This window comes from Thunnus maccoyii, chromosome 5, assembly GCF_910596095.1.
Source record: "Thunnus maccoyii chromosome 5, fThuMac1.1, whole genome shotgun sequence".
Classification (NCBI taxonomy): Eukaryota; Metazoa; Chordata; class Actinopteri; order Scombriformes; family Scombridae; genus Thunnus; species Thunnus maccoyii.
Genome location: NC_056537.1, coordinates 10,639,030 through 10,664,312, shown reverse-complemented (window position 1 = coordinate 10,664,312; position 25,283 = coordinate 10,639,030). Strand labels below are relative to the sequence as shown.

Sequence of the window (25,283 nt, the reverse complement as noted above, 5' to 3'; positions counted from 1 at the left end):
AGGCTGTGGTTACGCTTGACATTTAATAATTTGATTAATTTAGCATTTTTCCAAAAATAAAATCTTACAAGCTTGCTGCAATCAAGACAAATTGACAACAGTAATTTTCAAAAAGGAGACCGCAGCTTCAAAAAGAACCTAACATTACTTTGAACCCTAAAGAAAAAACAAAGTCTGTCTTTCCTGACATTGCTGAAGTTCCTCTGAGCAGTTACAACACATAGACACACAGGTAACATAAAATGCAAACCAATTTGTTGACTGTCACCCGTGTAATTAATATCCATAATCTGCACAACCTCACTTTATAATAACGCTCACATAATAACAGGTACATTCTCTCTCAAGGGACCATTCAGGTTACTGTTATAAATAGTGAATAAATAAATAAATAGTGACGGGTCAAACAAGCTTGTGCATTTAATTTCCTTTGGGGGCAATATCATTTATAAGTACATGAGCAGTGACCTAGACCCTAACCTGGAATTTTTTTCTCCTGAAGATTTGCTCTTAGCTCTTACACTATGTATTCCCCCACATTTTTAATGCATAATTTTACAGGTGATAGTGGAATGTAATGGACTGTATTTAATACTAATGACTTACAATATCAGTAAGATGAAAATTTGAGCTTTTTTCTGCATTTGTGATTTGCTCTGAAATGCCTGATAATGTGCAGTAAAAATGTACTAAAGTATATCTGTCTCTCTCTCTGTCAGCTGACTGCCAAGAACATCCAGTGTATGCGAACTCTGTTGAACCTAGCCCACTGCCACGGGGCCGTGCTGGGCACTTCCTGGCAGCTGGTGCTCGCTACGCTGCAGGTATAACTACCACATGGTAGTACACATGTACACAAAAATGTATACACGCTCATTTATCTGATAAGGCAGGACATAATGGGCAGTCTGTATTCTTACTCACACAAATGTTGATGTGCAGTATGTACATGTACCTCTTCTAATAAGGCAAAATGACATTTATACTTTTATACTTTGGGTGAATAATTTGCATTATCTACCAGTATGTCAGGGTACATTTCATAAGCTTGTTAGATGATGTAGTCTCCTTTTGAACCACCCTTCAGCTTCTCTCTTTTCTCTCCCAGCACTTAGTGTGGATCCTGGGGCTGAAGCCGGGGGTGGGCGGTGCCCTGAAGCCTGGTCGAGCTGTGGAGGGACCCAGCACGGTGAGTTTTTGAGAAACTATTTGTCGAGCACGCGTTTTACTGTATGTATCTCGCCTCAGATGAGCTAACTGGATGTGGTTTTGTCTTAAACCCAAACAGGTGCTGACCACAGCTGTGATGACAGACTTACCCGTCATCTCCAACATCCTGTCCAGACTATTCGAGAGCTCCCAGTAAGGACCATTCTTTCATCTGTGAACACTCAGTATACAAACTCCAGTTACTGATCACTATGCTCTCGGATGCCCCAGTAGATTTCCTTTTAAGAAATGTAGCTCTTATAAAGTTCTTAGATTAATTTCCCTTTTAAAAGTCTACACTCTTAGTATTTGAAACTACCTATGCACAGTATGCAGCTCTCATTTGTGTGTATTATTGTGTGATCTAGGTACCTGGATGATGTTTCCCTTCATCACCTGATCAACGCTCTGTGTTCTCTCTCCCTGGAAGCCATGGAAATGGCTTATGGAAACAACAAGGTATGCTTTCTGTATTGTCATTACCGGGTAAGACTTGATTCATGTTTATGTTTTTTTGAATTTCATAATTTGGCTTCGGATCAAATGCGAGTAATTGAAGAAATCGGATGTTCTGTTGCTTATCATCTCTCCTAGACGACATTATTTGTACAGCAGTTTTAAAGCCAACATCAAGAATACACTTTCATGAATGGAATCTACTGGTTCCTTCAACTACATCGCTGTACATGACTAGCATCTTATGCAGCATTAGCTAATGTTTGTACACTTGGACTTACACCGAGCCTATACAAACACATTTGATCAACAAGGTCAGGGTACAAGGTATCCACTATGCATCTAAAGTTTCTATTTTCTTGACTTGGTTTCAGGAGCCGTCTCTGTTTGCGGTGGCCAAGCTGCTGGAGACCGGCCTCGTCAACATGGATCGTATAGAGATCCTGTGGAGACCCCTGACCGGCCACTTATTAGAGGTAACATTTACATAGAGCTACAGCCCAAAACATGCAGATAAAGAGCTCTGCTCTTGAACACCGTTATTGTCATCACACTTAATTCAAACTTTATGAAAGATAAAAGATACAGTGGTAAATGTGGTAAAAAAAATTTTCTCAACCAAGGTCGTACAGTAATATCCTTGCACTCACTTTAAAAGGACAATTTATTTCAGTTGTTACACTTTGATCAGACTTCATTTCACCTAGTGTAATAAGTGTACTAGGAATTTGAACTGTTAAATAGGTGCTAGAGATACATATTCATTTAAATTTGGCACCGTCAGCTCTTTTCATAACGGTAATTGTCACTTTTTCCAATGATGATGATATCATTGGAGACACACTGAAAATTTGGAATCGAACTCAAAGTAATGAAAGTTCAAAGTAAAGTCAAAATAACGGCCCCCTCGCCAGACCCTGGTACCCTGTACCAAGGCTCTAAAAATGAAGCACAGAAGCCTTTAAAGTAAAACTGGAAATAGCTACTGTACAAGCAGCAACACAGAGACTGGGCTCCAGTCTAGCAGGTTAGTCATATAGGAGAAAAGTCAGTATAACAGTGTTGCCAGATTTAAAAAAATGTTCAATACAGTTGTAGGGTATGAAAGAGTTTTCTTTTTCTTCTTTTTTATTCCTGTACTATGGTGATACTTTTCATAGCTGTAGCGTTTATGAGCTTTTTCAACATTTTTGAATGTTGCTTTTACCGTCATAGTCGGTAGAATTGCTCCCATATTTGAGTATGTATTATTTGGGATGTGAGTTTTTTTTGTCTGCGGCAAAGCAATTTTATGAAAGAAAGATCATATTCAGTTGAAATGATATTTTTCTGATGATACAATATGAGCACAAAATATTTGAAAACAACCTTTTTTCAAATGTTTGATAGGCTGCTTTTTTGGAATAAGGAGATGACTGTACATATACCAGTTACTAACAGATATGGAGTTAATACACTATGGTCTCTGTTGTTGTTGGCAGTAATTCCCTCATATCTGTAAGAGGATTCTCTTTTTATATGTGTATAAACGTGTATGTGTTTGGAGGTTTTCTTCACATTTTCTTTCTCTATCTCTCCTCTCTTTTGCACTCCTGTCTGTTTTGCAGAAGGTAAGCTCAGATTCCCTCCTCCAATAATCGTTGGCTTTCCCCAATCTCTGTCTTTTTTTTTTTTTTCTCCCCCCCACCCCTCCAGTCTGTTCTCTCTCTCCCTCTCAGTCTGGCATCAACATGTTGGAGTTGAGAGGTCGCTGTGTCAAAATGTGTCCACCGTGCGTTTTCACCGCTACCAATGTTTGATCTTACATTCTTCTGCGTAATGTGCAACGTGAAACTTCTGATTTGATGCAGAAGCAGAATCTAAAGCTTCGTCTGCGAAGTATACTTTATGCTGCCTATCCTACATTTCAGGCTACTTCAAATTCATATTCAGTGCTTTTATATTATAATTATTTACAAATAAGTTATATTATGATAAAGATTAAGGTTAAAATGTGAGATGTAAATCATGCAGAGCTTTGGAAGCCAAATTATTCTATAGATACACATGGAACATCTGGATTCAGAGGCAGCACAGCTAGCAGTATGTCTTTTATGCTGTGCAGATAAAATTCTGCTCAATAAACCTTCACTACAGACCAGAAATGATTGATTCGGATCACAGATGAGCTAAAAATACTTGATTTTTTTACCGGGATCCGACAAGCCGAAGATCTTTCACTCCGCTGAGCCCGGCGTCTCCATGTGTATCTATACTAGCTTTCGTGATTATACTGTCACAGCATATCCTGTTATCATAGGGGATCCCGGTCTCTATTACACACTGTCTGTGGTTTATTTCACCCACTTGTTTCACATACACCCACTGTGAGCACTGCTGGGAAAACACTGTTCTAAGCAGCCTCTGCATTTGATCCAACGTCGCAACGAAATGACACAGGAAGAAAGAAAGTTCCTATTGTCTGATGTCTCTCTACGCATATGTGTGTGCATGCATGTGTCTGCAATTGTGTGTGTGTATATGTGATGTGTACTACAGGTTTGCCAGCACCCGAACTCCAGGATGAGAGAGTGGGGGGCCGAGGCGTTGACGGCGCTCATCAAAGCCGGCCTGGCTTACAAACACGACCCTCCCTTGGCCCAAAATCAGGTAGCAGATAAATAAAGTTTATTGAATTGAAAGACAAAAGTCTGCTTTAGGAAATTGTATGTATTAAATGATCTGGAGCATGCCACTGCTTTGCTCCTGAACTATTATATGAACATTGTAGGGACACAGGATTATTCCATAGGCTTGGCTTCTTGAGGTTTCACTCATTAATACCGGTTGTTTGTAAAGCTGATAGAAATCTCCTCCACCGTTGCAGTGTCAGTCATGATAGATAAGAGTGTCTGCTAAAGGATAAAAAATGTGAGAAACAGAAATGTCACAGACACTTTCTCGTCACTCACACGGAGCCTGTGACCTTCACCTTGTTCAGACAGATAAAGGGGGAAAATGCACAGAGCTTATCTAAAAGAGGGCAGAAGAACTGTGTGGAGGTTAATAGAACTGCATAGAGCCATAAACATGATGGCTGTCCTGTAGAAATGCACAATACAGTGACTTCAAGGCCTTCTTGTTGTGTGGGCAAGATTTTAGAGTAGGAAAAAAAAAAAATGTTGCAGATGGAGCCAGAGTGTGCAACACTGTTTTCCTACTCTCATATCTACTTCCAGTGATCAGCACCCTCACTACAACCCTTAGTGTGCGTTACTTTTCTATTAAATGTGTGGGCAAGATTTTGCCACTGCATGTTAGTGTGTTCAAATAGTGGAATGGTCCATGTAACATCCAAATCAATAGGAAAAAATGCACTGCAGAAATTTAATGTAGGGTCAATTGCTTATAACACACTCAAAGTGTTTTAAAATAGCAGTGAAATTGGGGATTAAACTAAATGTTTTAAATGTTATGAACATTTTAAATGTTTATTTTCTACCACGCACCTAATGAATTTGTGCATATAATGCATAGTTAAATGAAATTTCCCAGAAAATAAAGACTAACGTAATGGCTACCATACATTAGAGGGCATTTAGTCTGTTACACACTCTTACATTCATTATGTGTTTCCACTCATTTATTCAGGTTTTTACCTTCATTTGTCACTCATGCTACTCAGAGAACTGGAGTTTTGCAAGTAACCTTTAGAATCAACTCCAAGGGGCATAAATCATCTGTATTAGCAACACTTAGTTACTTAAAGTCAAATCCTGTTTGCACCTGTCAATCTATGTCTTCCCCTCATGATCAAACTGGATCATGAGAGGAATAAAAATGGCTCAACTGTCCCACACTGAAATGTTCCTAAGATTAAGCTCTGCAGTCTGCCAGTTCATCACCGTTTCCCTGTTTGTATCTCTAAGCGGCTACAGCTCCTGTTGCTAAACCCCCTGAAGGAGTTGTCCAACGTGCTGCACTCAGACATCCGACAGAAACAGCTGGAGAGTGTCTTGCAGATCCTACAGAGCCAGGGGGACAGCCTGGGCCCCGGCTGGCCCCTCGTCTTGGGTGTCATAGGAGCCATCCGCAATGATCAAGGGTAAGAGTACAAATGAGCAGGCAGCCTTCAGTTCTCGTCTAATGCTGAATTTTGTCGTAACTATGGTTACACTACAAGTACTCCAAGAAACTAAACTTTTGTCTTGTTCCCCTTCAGCGAGTCATTGATCCGAACAGCCTTCCAGTGCCTGCAGTTGGTGGTGACAGACTTCCTGCCCACCATGCCTTGCACGTGCCTCCAGATTGTAGTGGATGTAGCCGGCAGCTTCGGCCTGCAGAACCAGGAGCTCAACATCAGTCTCACCTCTATCGGCCTACTGGTGAGTTACAGACGCCTTCTGATGTATCTCAAAGGGTTGCACTTAGACACACAGACAGGTTTCCCTAAATCTAAAACTAAAGCTCCACACTTGCATAAAACGTACAGCAAAGACGCTCAGAATAACATTTAATCCACCAGTGTACTTTGACTTCCAGGGGCCACCAGTAGAATATTTTAATTTAGCTGGTCTAGGTGTAAATAGGTGTAACTATGAAGGTGAAGTAAGGCTATGCTAACAGAGAACATAAGTAATAGTTTTAATCAGCAGTATCTTAAATTAAAAATGACATGTTTGACAGGTTGGACACTTTTCTCTTTTTCCAGTACTTTTAAACATACTATGTTTAATATGATGAAACAATTATAATATCCAATAATTCCACGTATTGCATTATGTTTGTATCTAATTTGACAGCACTTAACAGCCCCGCTGACATTTCATAGATGCTCTGTACAGTATTCAGGACACGCAAAACCTGATATTGATTTGTGGTCTGCAGGATTATTTCTCTTGGAGTGTGGCAGCTCCTGCGAGATTACTTTATGGTAATAGGATCGCAAAACCGCCAGAAGCATTTTACCAACCTTCCTCTCCCACTTTCTGCCCCCCACTCTCCCTACCCCACTTTTTTCCTTATTACCCACAGTGGAACATTTCGGATTACTTCTTCCAAAGGGGCGACGCCATCACACAGGAGTTGGAGAGGGAGGAGGAGGCTCTACTGAAGCAGGCTCAGGAGAAGGGAGAGACCCTGAATAGGCCCTTCCACCCCGCCCCTCCCTTCGATTGCCTGTGGTTGTGCCTGTACGCCAAGTTGGGCGAGCTGTGTGTAGATCCACGGCCTGCTGTGCGTAAAAGCGCCGGGCAGACATTGTTTTCCACCATCGCTGCCCATGGGACCCTGCTGCAACAGCCAACATGGCATATTGTGGTCTGGAAGGTAGCGTCCAAGAATAATTTGATTCAGTTTGATTGTACTGGATGAGTGTGCGGCTGTTATCGTTACAATCATCGATTATATAGAAAACTGTTAAGATACAGGAGAAATTTCTTGCACATACTTAAATTCAAGATATTTATTATTTTTTATAAATTTTCTGTGTAAAATAGGCTTAATGTTCTGTTTTGGTGTCACTGCTAGGTACTGTTCCACCTGCTGGATTGCGTGAGGACGTCATCCACCACAGCGGACAAGGAGAAGATTGAGTCCGGCGGCGGGAACATCCTCATCCACCACTCGCGTGACACAGCTGAGAAACAATGGGCAGAGACATGGGTGCTGACTCTGGCCGGGGTGGCACGCATTTTCAACACAAGGCGGTATCTCCTCCAACAGTTAGGTGAGCCACATGTGTAATCTACTGTGATACTGAGCCTCTGTATATGATACATACATCAGAGAGAAAATTATGTTAAATGTGTCGCAGAAATATAGATTTTCACAGCCAGTCAAACTTCAGTTAGAAGTTTTGACTAACTGCGGAGTATTTATCATTCCGAGAGACATCTGAGGCACACTGATTTTCATAGTAAACGATGAAAATTACATATTGAAATGTATTCATAAATCTGTGCACAGAAGAGCAATAGTCCAGAAATGGCCCTACTGTTTTTACTGGAATATTACCACCCATTAAGTCATGTAAAACCCCATGCGGACAGGATTAATATTCCAGAGAGATATGAATGATAAAACATGAGCTTCTCATTAAATGCTCTCATCCCTCTGAACGGTATTTTATCCAGTGCCAATTTACAAGAGGTTACTCAATTACACACATTCCCAGCCCACCACACACACACACTACACAAATCAGTTAGAGAAAGGCTGTCCTTCTTACATACAACCTAGATACAACCAATAACTATAGCTGGTAATGTATTATTACTATATGGGCCTCCAAGGATGAAGTCATATTGACAAAATGGGACAACAGGAAACAGTTTTTGTGACTTCTGGTTGTACTTCTGACTACGTGGCCTCTTTGAACTTCTGTCAGCTCATGTCGCTTTGAAAACTAACGTATCAAAGCGCCAATTGTCACACCTTATTTACAGTTCACACATACTGCTAATCTGCAGTTTCACACTTTGCCATCATTTCTCTACGTGTCTGCAGGTGATTTCTTCGAAGCCTGGGAGGTGCTGCTGAACCACATTCAGTCGGCCGCTCTCAGCAAGAATAACGAGGTCTCCCTGGCCGCCCTCAAGAGCTTTCAAGAGATCCTACAGATTGTCACACCTGTTAAAGACTCAGACAAAGCAGGTGATGCACTCGCTGCTATGGGCGTTCCCCCGGTGCTCATTGACCCCCTCTCAGCATCTGGTCCTGGCAGACCTCTTGTGCGTTCAGATTCACTAGTCGAGCGGCTAACGCGATACAACGGCGCCGAGCTGCAGGCTCCTCCGCCAGGGGAGGAATCAGCCTTAGAGGACTCAGCATTGTGGTGGTCTGCGTGGAACACGTGGTATCGAACGGGAACTGACAGCACGAGACCGCCTAGTGGCGTGACGGAGAAGCTCTCCTTCATCCCCAGCCAGCCCTTCCTCACAGCATTGATCCAGATTTTCCCAGCACTCTACCAGCACATCAAGGCCAACTTCAGTATGGAGGATCTGAAGAAGCTGGGAGTCATCCTCCATGGGGCCGTGTCTGTGCCTATCAGCAGTGACGCCTCGCCCTTCATCCTTCCCTCCTACACTGAGGCGGTGCTCACCAGCCTGCAGGAAGCTGTGCTCACTGCTCTGGACGTTTTGCAGAAGGTGGGCAAAGGAAATATATTGTCAGAAAACAAAAACGTGGTTACAAGAGAGGCATTTAAATATTAGATTTAATAGATTATGTGTCACACAAAATAGAACTAAGACAAGAACCAAGTAGATGAATGACAGAAACTTATCCAATAAGAATTGCGGTATTATGTGGGAGCCCTAATGCTCTACTGTGTTGTTTATCCTGTATATACACCAGTACTATAAATGACTTTTTTCCAGGGCTGCAACTGATTGATCATTCAATGGTGTATTATAAAACGTCAGAAAATTTTGAAAAGTGCCCACAGCTTCCTGGGACACAAGATGGCATCGTCATATTTCTTGTTTTGTTTGATCAAACATCCCAAAACCTTTTAAACCTTTTCCTTTTAAAATAATATAAAACAGAAACAGGCAGCAAATCCTCATATTTGAAAAGTCAGAATTAGAAAAGGTTTGACATTTTTTCTTGATAATACACTTTTTATCAATTATCAAAATTGTTGACAATGGATTTTCTTAAGGCTGACTAATTGAAAAGCAAATGATCATTTAAGCCCTGCCCCCTGTATTTTCAATCCAACTCAATGACCACACAGCTAAACTGGTTTAGTTTGATTCCGGTACAGTTCCATCATCACAACTAACATTGAGGTGTGGTTCCATAACATCTCACAGGCTTGATATATTTGTAATGGGAACATTACACTTCCTTTTTGCCTTTGATTGAATCTTTGACTTCCTACAGTAACTCCATTCTGCCATAAATCTATAAACAAAGTCTTGAGAAATGCCTTCCTCTCCCTATTTACCAAAAGTTTTTCTTCCCATTTTGTGTCAACTCAGCCCAGGAAACAATGTGTCAGTCTGCTAAATTATGCAATATGCATTCCCGTGGTGGATGTCAGCAGTGTTTGTTCCTCCCTTCCCTCCCTGCTGCAGGCCATCTGTGTGGGCCCGGAGAACCTGCAGGTCATGTACCCGGCCATCTTTGAACAGCTGCTACTCTTCGTGGAGTTCTCCTGCAAGCCTCCTCAGTACGGCAGGATGGAAACCAAACACGTGGCCAATGCCAAATACAACCAGGTACGGGAAATGGAATTAGCCCTATGTAACTGCTTTGTTTTGTTTGTTTTTTTTCCTTTTACAAATAGTTTCATTAAAGCGTTGTATGCTGTATACTGTTATTCATCTTACAGCCATTTCATGCCATTTCAGCCCATTTCAGCCCTTCATGAGATTGACAGATTCTTCTGGACCCCCATTAGAAGCCCCCCGAGCCATATTTTCCTCATATCCCCTCCTTCATGTTTCTTCTTCTTGCTGGCAGCAGGCCAGAGAAATGTTTCACTACTTCTCAGTTCAAACACAGTTCAAATCCATCTGAAAAACAAAAACAAAAAAACAAAATGTATTTCCATGGAACTCAGTGATCTTGAGCAAGATTACTCCATCAGTAAAACCACAAACAACTCTCATTTCTTCTCAAGAACAAAAGAGCATTTTCCACAATGTTCTGATATCAGTGTATGTCTTGCACCTTGTTGCTCTGGAAACTTGCAAATAGCTTTTCATGAAGTAATAGAATCCAGCATGTGCTATGCCTCTGGGGAATGCTGACAGCTTTCTTGATCTAACAGCAGCAGGCTGGTACAATCATGCTAATAAATGTTAGCAATGCACACTCAAATCCTCACTGAAAGTTGGGGCCCAGACTCAGCCTTTACACTGGACTGAACACTTTTGTTGATCTGAATCTGTTTGAATTGTTTAAGTAAGAGGTTCAAGCAAAATTCCCACCCGGCCAAACAGATGTTATGGGTGGTCTTCATTGTCTTGTCGGCTCCAAAGTTGTCAGATTGTCTCAAATGTCCAAGGTGCAAGGAGTGAGTGTTTCTTCCCCCTAAATCAGTCTTATTAAATCTCATTTAACCATCAAGCCACTGCAAATTTGATACAACTTCAACACCAGTTTAATTGCGATCTTCTCTCATTCTGTTTCTTGGGACTACTACTCACTGGATAACCATTTTAGATCCAGCTGTTTGCACCGGTGAGTTCAATCATCTCCTTCAGCCCCCCTCTATAGTTGTACTAAGCTGTGCTGAATGGTGACAACCTACCCTGTGTGGTGGATAAGATATCACACTGCATGGTAGGCTCTCTGCGTCTCTCACTCACTCCATGCTCCCCCCCCCCTTCTCTGCCTGCCACTAACTGGTGGTTATGCCTCTGTGTGCACAGCCCCTGTGCAGTTTCATCTTCAGTTAAGTTTGTGTTTTTTGGTGATGTTCATACGCACACGTGTGGTTCAGTTTTTAATTCTTAAAGACACACTTTGTAGCTTCAAGTCATTTGTTTGGCTATGACATTTCAGCTTTCGTACAAGCCTAACAAAAACTTCAAGCAAACTAATTGTCAGTTTTGATTAAATTTATGTCCTACGTGTGCGCTCATACAAAGTGTGCCTTTAAAATTGCTTTCAATGTGGCTCTGCCAAAAGGTTTTAGAAATTGTTTTACTGACACGCCTGTTTTTTTTTTTTCTCTTGTTGTATCTTTTTACCCCTGCAGGCAGAATGGGTTGCCTTAAACTATGTGCCCTTTGCTGAGCGCTCCTTGGAAGTGGTTGTGGACCTTTACCATAAAACAGCATGCCACAAAGCTGTCATCAATGAGAAGGTTCTGCAGAACATCATCAAGGTATTTTCACCAGGGGTGGAGAGTTGAAATTTCACATGGTCACAAAAACTTCTAAAGTTGTGAAAATCAAAAATACATTTGATCTTCAGAGCAGTGGCTGTGAATCTGAAACATATTACCGATGTCATAGCACTTCAGCCCCGTTTCCACCAAAAGTTCCAGATACTTTGGACCTAGAAGAACTAATATCAGGGACTAAACTTGGAACTTTAAAGTCCCTGTTGTGCAGTCCTGTTTGCGTTTCCACCACATCTGAGGAACCAGGTAGATCATGCAAATTAGACCCATGAGGAATTTAAAAACGACGGCAGCATTTAGAGACACAGTATTAACAAATCATATGAGGAAACAGCAGCACAGATTTGTCTTGTTCTTTGTATTTACTGCTGCTTGTGTTGGATGTAATGATTGAATGAAAAGGAGAAATGCAGAGGAGGAAAAATTAAACTGAAACTAAGAGCGTCTGTCTCCACAGTATAACATCTGTTGAGTGTTTGATGGTTATTTGTTTCTGCTTTAGAACGTAACCGCCGTGAAACAATCAGAAAATAACATTTTATTTCTCTTATTCACGGGCTTTGTTCTCTCTACCGCCACTCCCTCTCTTCATTCCCTAGCTTGCTCAACCACCACCGCTCTGTCTCTCTCTCTCTCTCTCTCTCTCTCACTCACTGGTGCTCTCAGCTTGCTCGCACTATCTCATTTTTTTCTCTTGCTCTTTTTTTTAAATGATTTGAGAAGCCAACAACAATGCTTTACTTTACTTTTGATGTTAACAAACCTTCCCTTGTCCTAAACTGGTCCTAAAGTGATTCGAGAGTATGTCCTTCTTTTATGAGTGAAGCAGCACACAAGTAGAAGCAACAGTCATCCCTGCAAACCCAACCCCCAAAGTTCCTATACTTCTGGAAAGTGCTACCCCTGTTTTGGAGTAAAAGACCCTGGAACTTAATTTAGACCCTGGTCCCTCCGGTGGAAATGCAGGCCGAGGAACTGAGTTCTTCAAGGTGTTTAGTACCTGGAGAAAGTTGTTTCAAATGTGCATTTTGTCAGGTGAGATGCAGCATTAAAGCCTAAATATTATATATCAATAGGACAGCAAGTTCTTCAGTTTACTTTCTCAACATGACTTTCAACTGGCCACTCATTGAGCAACAAGTACTGTTGAACTCTGTGCAATCATAAAAAATTTATTGGGATCTTATGAGAAGGTTTTGTAATTTAAAGAGTAAATAAGCACAGAATCACACACGGCAGGAAATTGTTGCTGCACTGCTATACATGTGCTGAAACTTGTAGGCTAGTTGAACTTTTGGCATACCTACATAAGCAAAGTACCAACTTTAGCATTGCAGTGTTGATTTTCTCTTAAAACTGCTATAAACAATGTTTTATATTAACAGTGAACCAAACAACTTAATGTATCTGAAAAGTATTGCTTGTAATTACAAGCCTACAGAGAATTATTACCTAATTCTGCAGTTCCCTCTCAGCTCTATAGAGCTTTACAGCCTTTAAACTCATTGTTTTGGTTTTACGCCCCACAAAAGTAACTGATTTGGTTAATTCTCACCGCTAGTATATTTTGAAATTACCAATTAATTCTGGCTGCTGTATGAGAAGTCTTATCGATGTCCACCAGCCTCTGGGCAACATTCACTTTACTTGTATCTGTAACCTTGACTGTATTAATCTCAAATTATCTTGCATGCAGCAAATGTTTAGTTCAGTTGATGCCCAATGTCAGCAGCATTTTACAAACCTTTTCAAAATGCAAACCAGAAGATTTTTCAGATTTTTCCAGTGTATGACACCTGCATTTGACTGCTCGTTTTCCCATAGCCTGTTCATAGAAAACCCCAAATTGAAGAGAGTGAATTTGCCAAGGAACTATTAAGAAGGTTCCCTATGGACAGATCCAAATCTCACCCCCACCCTTTTTTGTCTCCAGAACAAGAAGGAGATACTTGTAAAATCCTAACCTTGGGGAACCCAGCTGTTGACTTGAAAAAGCCTTGAAAAAAGGACTTTGTCAAAAAAGATGGTCTACAAGTCTTTCTGGTTTTGTAGAATGAAACCTGAATAGCATTTCAGTTTGGTACAATAAATCTTAAAATACTGCTTTGATGTTAACTCTAGGAATTAAGGTAGTGACTTGTAACCCTGCAAAAAATAGCCTCTCCACATTTTAGTATGAAAGACACAGAGGCAAAAGGTTTTCAGAGTACTCCAGTTAGTTTTAGTGATTTTACCTTGAAGTCTTGCTCTGTATTTCAGTCTCATGATCTATTGCAATTGCTGTCTCTTCCTCCCCGTCTCCCCCCCATCCTTAAGACCTTGAGAATGCCCTTGGGTTTGAAGTATGCCTGTCCATCAGAAAGCACCTGGAAGCTCGCCGTTTCTTCTCTGCTCAAGGTTCTGTCTATCGGACTGCCTGTGGCGCGTCAGCATGCCTCCTCTGGAAAGTTCGACACTATGTGGCCAGAGCTGGCCAATGCCTTTGAAGACTTTCTTTTCACCAAAAGGTACAGATTTACAAAGTCTGCACTTCCATATATGAGTGTTTTGAAATGTTCTGATTAGCAAACTCATCGTTTTGGTGGTTTTTCTTTTTATAGCACACCTCCAGATAACCTTTCCATCCAGGAATTTCAGAAGAATGAAGCCGTTGATGTAGAGGTAAATACTTGTTTCTGCCATCCAGCCTGTCAACGAGATTTTGTGAGTTTGCCCACATCAGCATTGTGTTCTTTTTATTTTAGGTGGTCCAGCTGATCAGTACAGAGATTTTACCGTTTGCCAATTTCATCCCCAAAGACTTTGTTGGCCAGATCATGACTATGCTCAATAAAGGTTCCATTCACTCACAGTCTCCCTCATTCACAGGTAAGATGTGATTTTGGCAGCTAAAATTGTTTGACTTCAGCTGTGTTGTTTACTTGTATTTCTGACACTAATGGAACTGCAGGGTGGCCAAGTGTTGGAATCCTACTGCAACCATTAAGACCTTGGTACATTGCAAAAGCCTTCCCTGTGGCTCCTGTCAAAATGTTCATGTCTTGAGGAAGACATGAAAGCCCTGTTTGTTGACTCATTGTGAATCACTTCAGATAGCAGCGTCAGCTAAACATCTAAAATCTAAAAATGAGACTGCCTTCTCTTGACAGAGGCAGAGATCGATGTTCGGATGAGGGAGGAGTTTTCCAAGGTGTGCTTTGAGACGCTGCTGCAGTTTTCTTTCAGCAACAAGGTTTCAACCCCGCAGGAGGGCTACATCTCACGTATGGCGCTCTCTGTACTCCTCAAGAGGTCCCAGGATGTTCTCCGGCGCTATGTAGAGGACGAGAGGTTGAGTGGACGTTGCCCTTTGCCCAGGTACACCCTGCTGTACATGTCTGAATAAAATACACTATGATGCACCAGCAAAAAAACACCTGTTTTTCATATTTTTAGGACAGATATCCCCATCAGGGTTTCAGATTCAAACACTGGAATTGTTAGCGTTAGGATTTAACCACCAAGACATTTAGCAACGCAAGAGCACCCCAGCCCCATCCATGCACCCATCATTTTTCTTTTTCTCATTTGCAAACAACATAAAACCACTGTGCTTATCCAGTTTGACACACTGGCACCATATTTTAGGGTTGGTTGTAACGCTTAATCCTGCAATACATTTTTTTTATCTAAGACATGATGAAAGCTTAATCATGCCCATGGGGAAGTTATGCCATTAGTGCAGAAATGGCAAAGGGATGGCCGAGTGAGTTCAGAAAAATACAATATACTCATGAATAGCAGATGAAAAGTTCAGTAAATTTAGACAACAGCATTCAATGCTAGGATATGCTAAATACAATGTATATGAATGTAAAGTGTGTGAAAATCATGTATTAAATTGTTAGAGCATGTAATAAACAACAAATTTAAAAAGCAAAATCTCTACAATATGAAAAGTAATCAATGGTTTCCTAATGAAATCGGTAACATTTAAATACTCTGTGTTATACTTAATGAGAGGATATGTTTACATACTGTACATTTTTCTGTTTTTTCCCGCTCATTAAAGCTACATTCCTTGTATTATTAGCACACATTTTAATTTGCTTACTGTTGCCTTTACAGAGATGAGAAGATGAAGCTTGAGTTCTATGTAGGCATGTTCATGGCAACTTTACAAGACCTTCAGTCACAAACTATTGATTTCTTTCTTTGTTGGCTTGTTGTTTTATTGTGACTGATTCTTTCAGGGACACATCTCCACATTTTTCTTTTAAGGCTGCATGCAACAGCTCTCAATAGATGAGCTGTCATTTTGTTTTTCACCACCCATCCTCTGTTAGTAGCATTTACAGGTTTTATGTATGTCTTTGTAGCTCATGAAGGTCTTTTGTCTTTTTCTTTTCAGGCAACAAGTGACGGAGATTATCTTTGTCTTGAAAGCTATCAGTACTTTGATGGACTCGCTTAAAAAGACACAGCCAGAAAATGGTGAGTATCAAACTGTGTAAAAGATTACATACATTTTGGAAAGCGGTGAGACAATGGGGGGAAAAAAAGAACATTACAGTGACGCCACCACATCTATCATCTATTCATTTCAGATAAATGTGTCAGAGTACAGTTGGGACCATTTTTCAAATGAGTTTTATCTCCAATCTGGGGAGAACTGTTTACGTTTCCAGCAAGGTCAATTACAAGAAATTATTTTTTAACAGCAATAGATTGAAATGAGACATTCTGAAATTACGTTTTTGAAGTGCCCTTCAAGATGTTTGCATTACATCGCCATTTATTCAGAGCAAAACTCATTTCCATTTGCCTGTGGGAATTTTATCAAGGAAATGATTTCTTTGATTGCCTTCTATCACAATTCATATTCTCTTCCTTCCTTTCCCTCCCATCCCCACCCTTCTTTGTATTTTTCCCTCTTGTTCTGCGATTCCTTTGTTTACTGCCTGCAGTGGATGGCAACACATGGGCTCAGGTGATTGCCTTGTACCCCACGCTGGTAGAGTGCATTACATGTTCCTCATCTGAGGTGAGCTCAGCCCTGAAGGAGGCCCTGGGGCCCTTTAAAGACTTTATGCAGCCACCCATCTCCAGAGTCCAGAACGGAGAGTCCTGACCAGGCTCGCTCTCACCTCTATGTTTTTTTTATAATGAAGAAATCTTGAATGTCTCTTCTTGACCCACGTGCTTCACAAGTGCACGGACATGAACTCCACGTGAGCCCCCATCTACAGTGACATGAAGCAACCCACGGTGAGCAGAGATTCGAGGCCTGCTCGACCCACGCTGATGACCCTGACCTTCATACGCATCATTGTATGCTTATCATGTGAGCTGATAACGCCTCTGCCCCCTCCATTCTCATACAGACTGGCTGCTCTCTTGTGTTAACTACAGAGATTTAAAAAAAAAAAAAAAAAAAAAAGTTGCAGTGTTGCCTCTGGATTTAGTTTGTTTTATTCTCCTGATGAGGCCGAGTCGATGTACAGTGTGTGGTGATAGTGTTGATGATGTAATTAAGAAAAAAAATGCAAAAACTGGGGCTTTATTGATCTTAAAAAGAACACTTAGACTTTTGCAACATTTTCAACAGTGAGGATTTTATGCAAGAAAACAAATCTTACTGTAACATTCCATGTCATCTTTAACCAGCCATCTGAGAAGGGATGTACTTGTCTGTATAAAATAAATGGGACAGTTCTATCAGCTCAGTGCTGTGTGTGGCTCAATTATAATGCTTTACTGAACCATTAGTATGTGCATTTTTAAAAATCTGTTTAGAGAGATTAATCCATGTTTTTCAAAATGCGAGCTCTCCAATGAACCAAGACTCAAATGAACATCTTTTATTTAAAATGCTTCACTTGTATTACTATGTCATTTTCATATGGGCTCAACCTCATTAAGATCACCTTCACCATTGGCTTAATCTTATTATAGTTCATGAAGGTGGTCCTGCTTTGAATTTGTTGTTATTCAATAACAAATAATTGCTGAAAAGCTGTTATCTCCAGGCTTTTAATTTTATTTTAATTAATTTATTAAGCACCCTCAGATTAGACAGGCCCTCTGGTGGCCCCATGATTAGAGTACAAAGTGATGTTTTAAAATGTAAAAACTCAAAAACACACAAACAAAACCACAGCTCTAAAGCAAAAATGAAAAAAAGAAAAAGAAATGTTGCTGTAACACACATTGCCTGCAGATGGCACAAGTCTAAATTGTAGCAGCAAGTACTTGCTTAGCCTGTAGGTGGTGACATAAACATATTTTTACAGTATATGGTCTACATCATGGATGTATTATAAGAGCTGGATACTGGACCAAAAATGGTGCCTATTCAGTCGAAAAGGATTGCTCACCTGGCGCATATGCCATAAAAGTTTCTAGCTTCTGGGTTTACTTCCGTGTTTCTTCTACTGGCACCTCCAGGGCTGCAGGGGAATTTTTTGCTGCAATACCGCAAGTAGCCACTGGGAAAAATTGGCTGCAAGACGCTGTATCTTATAATACATCCATGGTCTACGTTGGTCTACATCTGCAGATCGAAAAACTGCAACTGCAGCGTATAGACTGATTTCATAATGACTAAACAGCTCCCCCTTGTGGAGGATCTGCAGCTAGCTAATCGTAAATTAGCGAGTTTGTGACATTACAAGTCAAATTACAGCCGTTTGTGTCAAACTGAATGAGAGGAAAATGTGTTTAAAATGATGCACGAGACCTTGAATTTTACATTTGACATAGTGAGGCTACCAATGAAAACAATATTAAATTTGAATTGAATACATTATCGCACCTGCATCATAATTGTAACGATTCCCATCTTAAAAGCTGCATTGCAGTAAAGTAACATGTGCACGTTCTCAAATATACCAAGCCATATTAGTAATGATTTTCCTCATTTGTTATTATTTTCTGAAATCATTGATGATCATCCCCAAATTATGGATGAGTTGTAGTTTTATATTTTAATTTAATGGGGTATTCATTTTGAGGCTGGTAGAAAAAATTTAAAGATGATATTGAGACTTAGCTATGGCTTTTCCATTTGAATAAAGTTTAGGGTAGACCCCTGAGGTTAATACTGTGCAGTAGGTGGGCCCTTACAACAGAATAGACCTCTTAACCCTCTTTAAACTAAACCATCCCTGCGTGTAATGGGGACCCGTCTGCTTCCTTTCAAAGTCCTCTGGAGGTCCCCGAACCTTAGATTGTAGAGCCCTCCCGTCCCCCCCTCCACACCCCACCCACCCCCACCCCCTCCAGCCTAGGTCATATGAGGGGAAAGGACCGTGGTGGGATTGTGTGGTTTGCGCTGAAGAAAGGAGGAAGGAGGAGGAGGAGGAGGAGGAGGACAGCGGAGGGAGCAGGTCTGCTTGGGCGGGGTTTCCCTCTTAATTCAAGTCTGTACAGAAGAGGAGCGAAGCGGGAGAGGACGGACCATCTCCGGCTGCATGGGAATGTCGCTCCGCTCGAGACGATGCATTTCTCTAGCTTTGCGATAATTTCTCTCTATTGTCGTTGTTTTTTTCTCCCCCCCTCTCTCTCTCTTTCTTTCTTTCTTTCTTTCTCTCGCATTTTGACCACGTACTGGCTGAGGTAGTAGTTTGTGCTGTTGGTTGGGTTGTGACACTGCCCGCTATGGAGATGACTGCGCAAGCTACTGCCTTGCTAGTGCTGGTGCCTTCCACTTCAACCGAGGAAAAAGCCCTGCTCACTACGCTGTTAAACGGTTTTTCCAGGTAATGCACACCGCTAGTGTTACATCTAGCTACCATGTTACTCTCTTGGCCTTGAATTTTTACTGCATTATCGTTGTAAATAGCTTGTGGTTGCGTTGTTGAATTTTTTTTTTTCAGCTGAAGCCGTTTCAGAGCTGTATCGTGTTTTATCCAATAAAATAGTTCAATGACTGTGGGAAAAAAGAGCACTTTGTCGTATGCAGTTTTGTTAATTTTACACACAGACCTACCTAATGTGAAATTTTGACTCATTAACATGCATTTGATTTTAATTAGTACCGTAATGCCTTCTTTTTTTTGCAGGATGCAGGAGAAAGCTTGCATGTGTTAGCTTGGAAATCTGATATGCCAGTTTGTATAATTTGGTATGCACATTTTAAAATGCACGAGGAAGTCGATATCTCGTATGGATTTGCATAGTTTTCCACCACCTCAGGCGGAGTGGGCTGTGTAGAAAGCATGTAGGTCAGTGACGTGGCTCCTGCTGCCCACAGAGGTATCCTACAGTACATCTGCTCTGGTACACTCAAGCTGGCTTTATGGCTCTCCCTGACGTCCTTTGTTGATAATACTGCATACCATCAGACACTGGAACAGATAGGGTATGCTGCTCCTGCACCTAAACACCTCTTATATGCAGGGCAGACATAAATCTGTGCAGCGTTGCTGGCACTGTTCACCTAATAATCTGATTATTATGCTAAATCTGGATGGTGCGTGCCTCGGTCTTTGATCTGTATGGTGTGCAGTGCACAGACAGACAAACCACATGACCTAAACCCCCCACAGGCGTTTGAGCCGTGGTGTCCTCGCTGAGGTCTGGGAGCGGAGCGCTGATGTGGGTCATGCGTTGTGAGTTAACCTTTGAAATCCTCCCTCTGCTGCCCAACAGCATCTGGCTGCTGCTCTGTATCACATTAGTATGGCCAGTCAGGGGTCTCGTGATGGGGGTGGGGACCGGAATGGATAATGAGCTTTGATTGGCTGCAGGGGCAGGCAGGCTGGGTCGATGAAACCATGCAGGGGCTGCAGTCTCAAGTTCAGACCCCCACAGCTCAGATGAGAGCACGCTGCTCACTCACTCAATTCAATTTAATTCAATTCAATTCAATAGGCTGACTGAAGATTGGATCCTGCGTTTGACCTTCCAAGAAGACTCGCATGAAATATTTATGAGTTCACACTTGATAGTGTGTTAGGCAGAGTTCTGTTCATCCTGGGCCACAGTTCTGCCCACTAGCATCTGTGCTGATATTACACAATCAGTTATACTCCAGCTACTCATTGTAGAGAGATACACGTAGGTTGAAACGAGGGAGTTCTTTTCCTTTTAAAAGAAGAGGCTGACTAGTAAACAAACCACAGAGGAGGCTCGTATTTACTGTCAAGCCTGTTGAGTAGCTGTCCGACTGGTCTGCATTAAATATCTTCAAATTAGTGTCTGTCTCGTGTAAGAAACAAGTACAAGTAATTCAGCCTCCAGGGCAAAAAAACAAACACCATATCATATCCTGACTGTAGTGAGAGCCAGCCTGTGGTCCAGTGAGCAGCGCAGAGGCAGCTCATGTCCTCCCCATCCATCTTGTGTCGAAGCTCTCATTTGAGCCGGGCCGCAGATAAATCATGCTTCAGGCTGCCGAAGCCCTAAAGCAGTAAATTAAGCCCCCTGTGGAAAAATCCGCCCACTCAGATGGGTATCACAGCTGCACCGCCGAAGCAGCCGCACCTTTGTCCTGACGTGCCAGTCAACCTCTGTGTGTGTACTACGAATTCACCGGACAGATGCTGCCACTGCGATGAAACGTTTTCGGAATTAGTTCTGAAGCCATAAGTCGATTTAATTGATTAGTTAATTATCAGAAAATCCATAGCCAACAATTTTTGTATTCGATTAATAAAGAAAAGACCAAACGTTTGCTGGTTCCAGCTGCTCAAACGTCAGGATAAGCAGCTTCTCTCAGTTTTATATCGTTATAAATTGAATATGCTGGACTGTTTATTTGACAAGACACAAGAAATGGGAAGATAACACCGTAGGCTCTGATATATTGTGATGGGCATTTTTCATGACATTTATACCTAAATAATTGTAGAGTCAATTTGAAAATAATAAACAAATGAATATATGAGTAGGGCTGAAATTAATCAGCAATTATTGTGATATTTGATTACTAATTTTAAAGCAATATTAAGTTGGTTCTAACCACTAAAATGTGAGGATTTTCTGCATCACGTTATAATGTAAACTGAATATATTTCATTTTTGGACTTTTGGTCAGACAAAAAAAACAAAATTTTGATAATTTTATAAAAGTTGAAGTCACATTAGGCTTTAAGAAATTGTAATTCACTTTTTTTTATGTTGCTAATGATTAATTGAAAAAAATAATGGCAGAATAATCTATGACAATAATCATTAGTTGCAACCCTGTTTGGAATGCAGGAGAAAGTGTCCAAAAGAAAAAAAATATATATTAAAAAAAGTAGTAACATTTCACTTAATCCTCCTCTGAAAGGAGACTTGAAGGCTGTGGCCCCGGCTCTCCCATGTAGCACTGCAGCAAGCTACCGCGTCACCTTTCCTGTACAACAGATGAGTATCTCGCCGCAGGCCCACTCAGCATCTCCTCAGATCTATCCACAGGTGGGGTGGGAGTGCTGTGACCTTGGAAAAACAAGCCACCCACAGGAATGACTGTCATCACTGCCGTCATCCAATCTGGACCACACACACACAAACACACACACACATACACACACACACACACACACGTGTGGAGAGTAGGAGTGGAGTGCCAGATCAGTGCTGGCCTGACTGGAGGAGGATGCAGCGCTGGCCGGTGGGGACCAGATGGCCCCTCCAGCCCCTGCCGAGGACCCAGGAGTGTGAGGCTCCCACGACAGCATTTTATGATCCTCTGAATGTGTGTAAAAGCAAATATACTTAGGTGTGTGTCTGTGTGTCGTGCTCACACTCTAATCTCCACCTGTGGGTTTGGATACCATGAATCGGCAAAAAAAGCTAGTTATAAAACTGCTTATATACAATTAAACTGTTGTAGATGTGTGGTCCGTAAACATTTCCTTCCTGTGTGCACTGTTGTCCCTAAGAGTATTTACTTATTCTTCTTCATGTGATGTGTCTTATACTTAACCTACAAACAGAACTTTATTTCTTGACATTAAAAGTCTATATTTTACTGAAAAAATATAAAATTAGTGGTAAAAGGAACAGACAATTGATAAGATGACAGATTGGCTAAAAAAAAAAAAAAAAGCCTGTTTTATGTATATTTAGTATTAAAGCCAATCTCAAAAAGCACATAATATGAATGTAAAAGACCACAGGACTCAGTGTGCTTTTATAAAACTGACTGAAAATTGCTTGCACGTATTAAAGGTGTATTGTGCTGCAGTGTCTTAATTGGTCTCAGGTGCAAACAGTCCTAACTGATTAGACAACCTCAAAAAACATGTAATATGAATGGAAAAGGCCACAGGACTTTGTGCTCTACTAAAATTGAGTGAAAATTGCTTGCACATATTTTGTGCTGCCGTGTATTAATTGGTCTCAGGTGCAAACAGTCTTAACTGATTAGCTCCCCGATTTATGTTAGATGTGTGTTGACTACTTGAAAGTCAATCTCCCCACTCACAGCACACAAAAAAAAGTGTTAATTGATGCCTCAGTTGTCACGATCCAAGCTTTTTATATATATATATATATGAAAGTATGTGAAATTGTCAAGATAAGAGTTAGAGGAATGAAAATACAAAAGGATCCATCATCTCCACCTTTTTCATGAAAGACATTTTGACATGTCACAGTAGGAAAAGTGAAATCAATGATGACTGGATTCCATTTAGCTGCTCTGGTTTCATGGTCCTGGTATTGTGCATGCTTGCACACTGTCACGTTGTCATGGCTTATTGGGGCTTTTGAATAGAACAAAGCCATCGTTAATGTCAAAAGTGACACCTGTGCCTTTCCTACTCAGATTTCAGCTGTGAAAAAAAAAAGCCTATTTTAACCTGTTATTGCCACAATTACAGATAATGTAGTGTTTTTGTTGATCAACTATAAAGGCGCTTAAAGTGGCAGATTTTGTTCGGCACGCCTGTGTCACCAGCTGTTGATTGTAACAACGTGATTTTAATTAGCCAGTTTCAGGTGTGGCAGTCTGTAAAAACCTGCAGTGAAACCTGACTTTCTCCAACAAGGCATGAGTTTCTCTTTTTTTTTTTGTAACATAATGTGATCTTACTTCTATTTGAGGCTTTTCCACCATTAAAAGAAGGCAATAATGCGAAAAATCCTGGAAGTATTTTTTAGTTATTTGTGTTGTGTATAAAAAGCATCCAAAAATAATCCCACTGACACTGGCTTGGAAAAGAAACCTGCTTTTGAGAGTATGGAGGTGTAAAGGTTGTCTAGTGCCAAAAAGCCCTCAGATTTCCTTTTACTAACATGAGACAATGAAATTCATCTTTTCTCCTATGCTATGAACTGTGAAACCTTAATCCTGTGATCTGAATCTTTGATTTCACAAATATAGTGTGTAGTATACTGTATATTTCAAGTATTTATTTTAGCACATTCCCTGTGACTTGTGTAGGACTCAAGTAATTCACATAATTCGAAAAGTGAGGAAGTTATTGCTTATTGTTCCGCACCAGCTTTTACTTATTTAAGTGACATATTAAATTGAAAGACAAGTTGAAACAGGGACATACATCTCATGCTTTTTTTTTTTTTTTTTTTTTTGTCAAGTTAACACCATGAAATCATCTGTCAGGCTATTCTGTGAACTGATACCCTTCATCCACATATTGCTTTGGGACTCACTTGACACAGTTTGTCAGACTGGTGATGGTTTTATTCTATACAGTTACTTGAGTGTAAGGGAATTTGTCCCTGTTCAAATTGTGTTTCTATATAATTTCTATTTAAGATTATTTTTTTAGGGGTAATTTAATCTAGTATAATCTAATAGTCTTCACTTGCTTTCACATTGATTGTTGGTTCATGAAATTCAATATGAACCTTTTTTTTTTTTACATCCTCATTTGTCCACAAACTTGTCTCTAACGTCTCATATATCATCTTCCTGTCTACTGTAAAGTTAGTGTGCAAAAGTGTTATCAATGACACGGCACTCAAAGATCAAAAGGTCAGAAACAGTCAATTTTCTTTAATAGAGAAGAAAAAAAACAACTTTTTTTTTTTTTTTTTTACATTGATCCTAGGTTTCAAAAACAGTACAAATTACATCTTTTGTTTCAGTAAGATGTACATAACTTACAGTAACAGAAAGGAAACGTCCACTGAAAACGTTTAAGGCTATTTACATTTTTACATTTAAATTAAGTTACTTCTGTTCCATGTTTCAACAGCTTCCAGAGACTCACACTATGGTTAAGATACAATATTTGTGCACGATTAGCAGAGGCTGAAAACTAGAACTCAGCTAAATAATCTAAATGGTAGAAAACCACTGGATCATGAAAAAAAAAAATGATTGTAGAGACACACGGTAAGACTCGTCTAATGTAACTGTCTGCAGTGATAGGCTTTGTCACTCATTTACTTCCTTTAGAAGTCACATTTGTTTAAAATCAGAGGGATTCTCAGTGTTAGAGGCACCTGCTATTCACAAGGAGGGATTTATATCATATAGGGACAATATAGCCACCAATTAGTGTTAATCATAAAAAATATTTAGGAAAGGTAAACATGAGCGCATGACAATGGGGTTTTGGAGCATGAAAATATATGTATAAATATTATTTTGTAAAAACACTGCTCCACACAGCTCCCTGGATGGCTTTTATTTTGGCTTCAGTGCATTTTTGAAAACATTTAGGTACAGGAGAAAAGGATGAGAACATAAACTGAATGGTGGATGAGAATAATGGCACAGGTATTTAAGACGACATGTCTTAAATAGCATAAAAGGAAGTAAATTATGAGGTAGATGGCTGGATTTGAATGAGTGCAACAGAAATACTTCTTTGTTTTTCCTTCTTAATTTTTAAAA

General features: G+C 40.5%; 1 protein-coding gene across 4 annotated transcripts in view; it reads left to right on the top strand.

The window, feature by feature from the left end:
- mon2 (MON2 homolog, regulator of endosome-to-Golgi trafficking) overlaps positions 1-17,211 on the top strand; it is a 41,114-nt gene extending 23,903 nt beyond the window's left edge. Inside the window, exons 16-36 of one of the 4 annotated variants that reach the window (XM_042411442.1) lie at positions 720-824; positions 1,109-1,189; positions 1,289-1,362; positions 1,578-1,668; positions 2,040-2,141; positions 3,273-3,275; positions 4,204-4,314; positions 5,574-5,749; positions 5,867-6,029; positions 6,679-6,972; positions 7,174-7,372; positions 8,152-8,795; positions 9,729-9,872; positions 10,822-10,839; positions 11,360-11,488; positions 13,823-14,013; positions 14,107-14,167; positions 14,251-14,374; positions 14,656-14,863; positions 15,897-15,979; positions 16,453-17,211. In XM_042411442.1, coding sequence (XP_042267376.1) covers positions 720-824; positions 1,109-1,189; positions 1,289-1,362; positions 1,578-1,668; positions 2,040-2,141; positions 3,273-3,275; positions 4,204-4,314; positions 5,574-5,749; positions 5,867-6,029; positions 6,679-6,972; positions 7,174-7,372; positions 8,152-8,795; positions 9,729-9,872; positions 10,822-10,839; positions 11,360-11,488; positions 13,823-14,013; positions 14,107-14,167; positions 14,251-14,374; positions 14,656-14,863; positions 15,897-15,979; positions 16,453-16,616 — 3,165 coding nt within the window. In that variant the 3' untranslated portion in view covers positions 16,617-17,211. The remainder of the gene's footprint in view (positions 1-719; positions 825-1,108; positions 1,190-1,288; positions 1,363-1,577; positions 1,669-2,039; positions 2,142-3,272; positions 3,276-4,203; positions 4,315-5,573; positions 5,750-5,866; positions 6,030-6,678; positions 6,973-7,173; positions 7,373-8,151; positions 8,796-9,728; positions 9,873-10,821; positions 10,840-11,359; positions 11,489-13,822; positions 14,014-14,106; positions 14,168-14,250; positions 14,375-14,655; positions 14,864-15,896; positions 15,980-16,452) is intronic. The other 3 variants (XM_042411443.1, XM_042411444.1, XM_042411445.1) reach the window with 3 other exon arrangements.
- Positions 17,212-25,283: the final 8,072 nt, after the last annotated feature.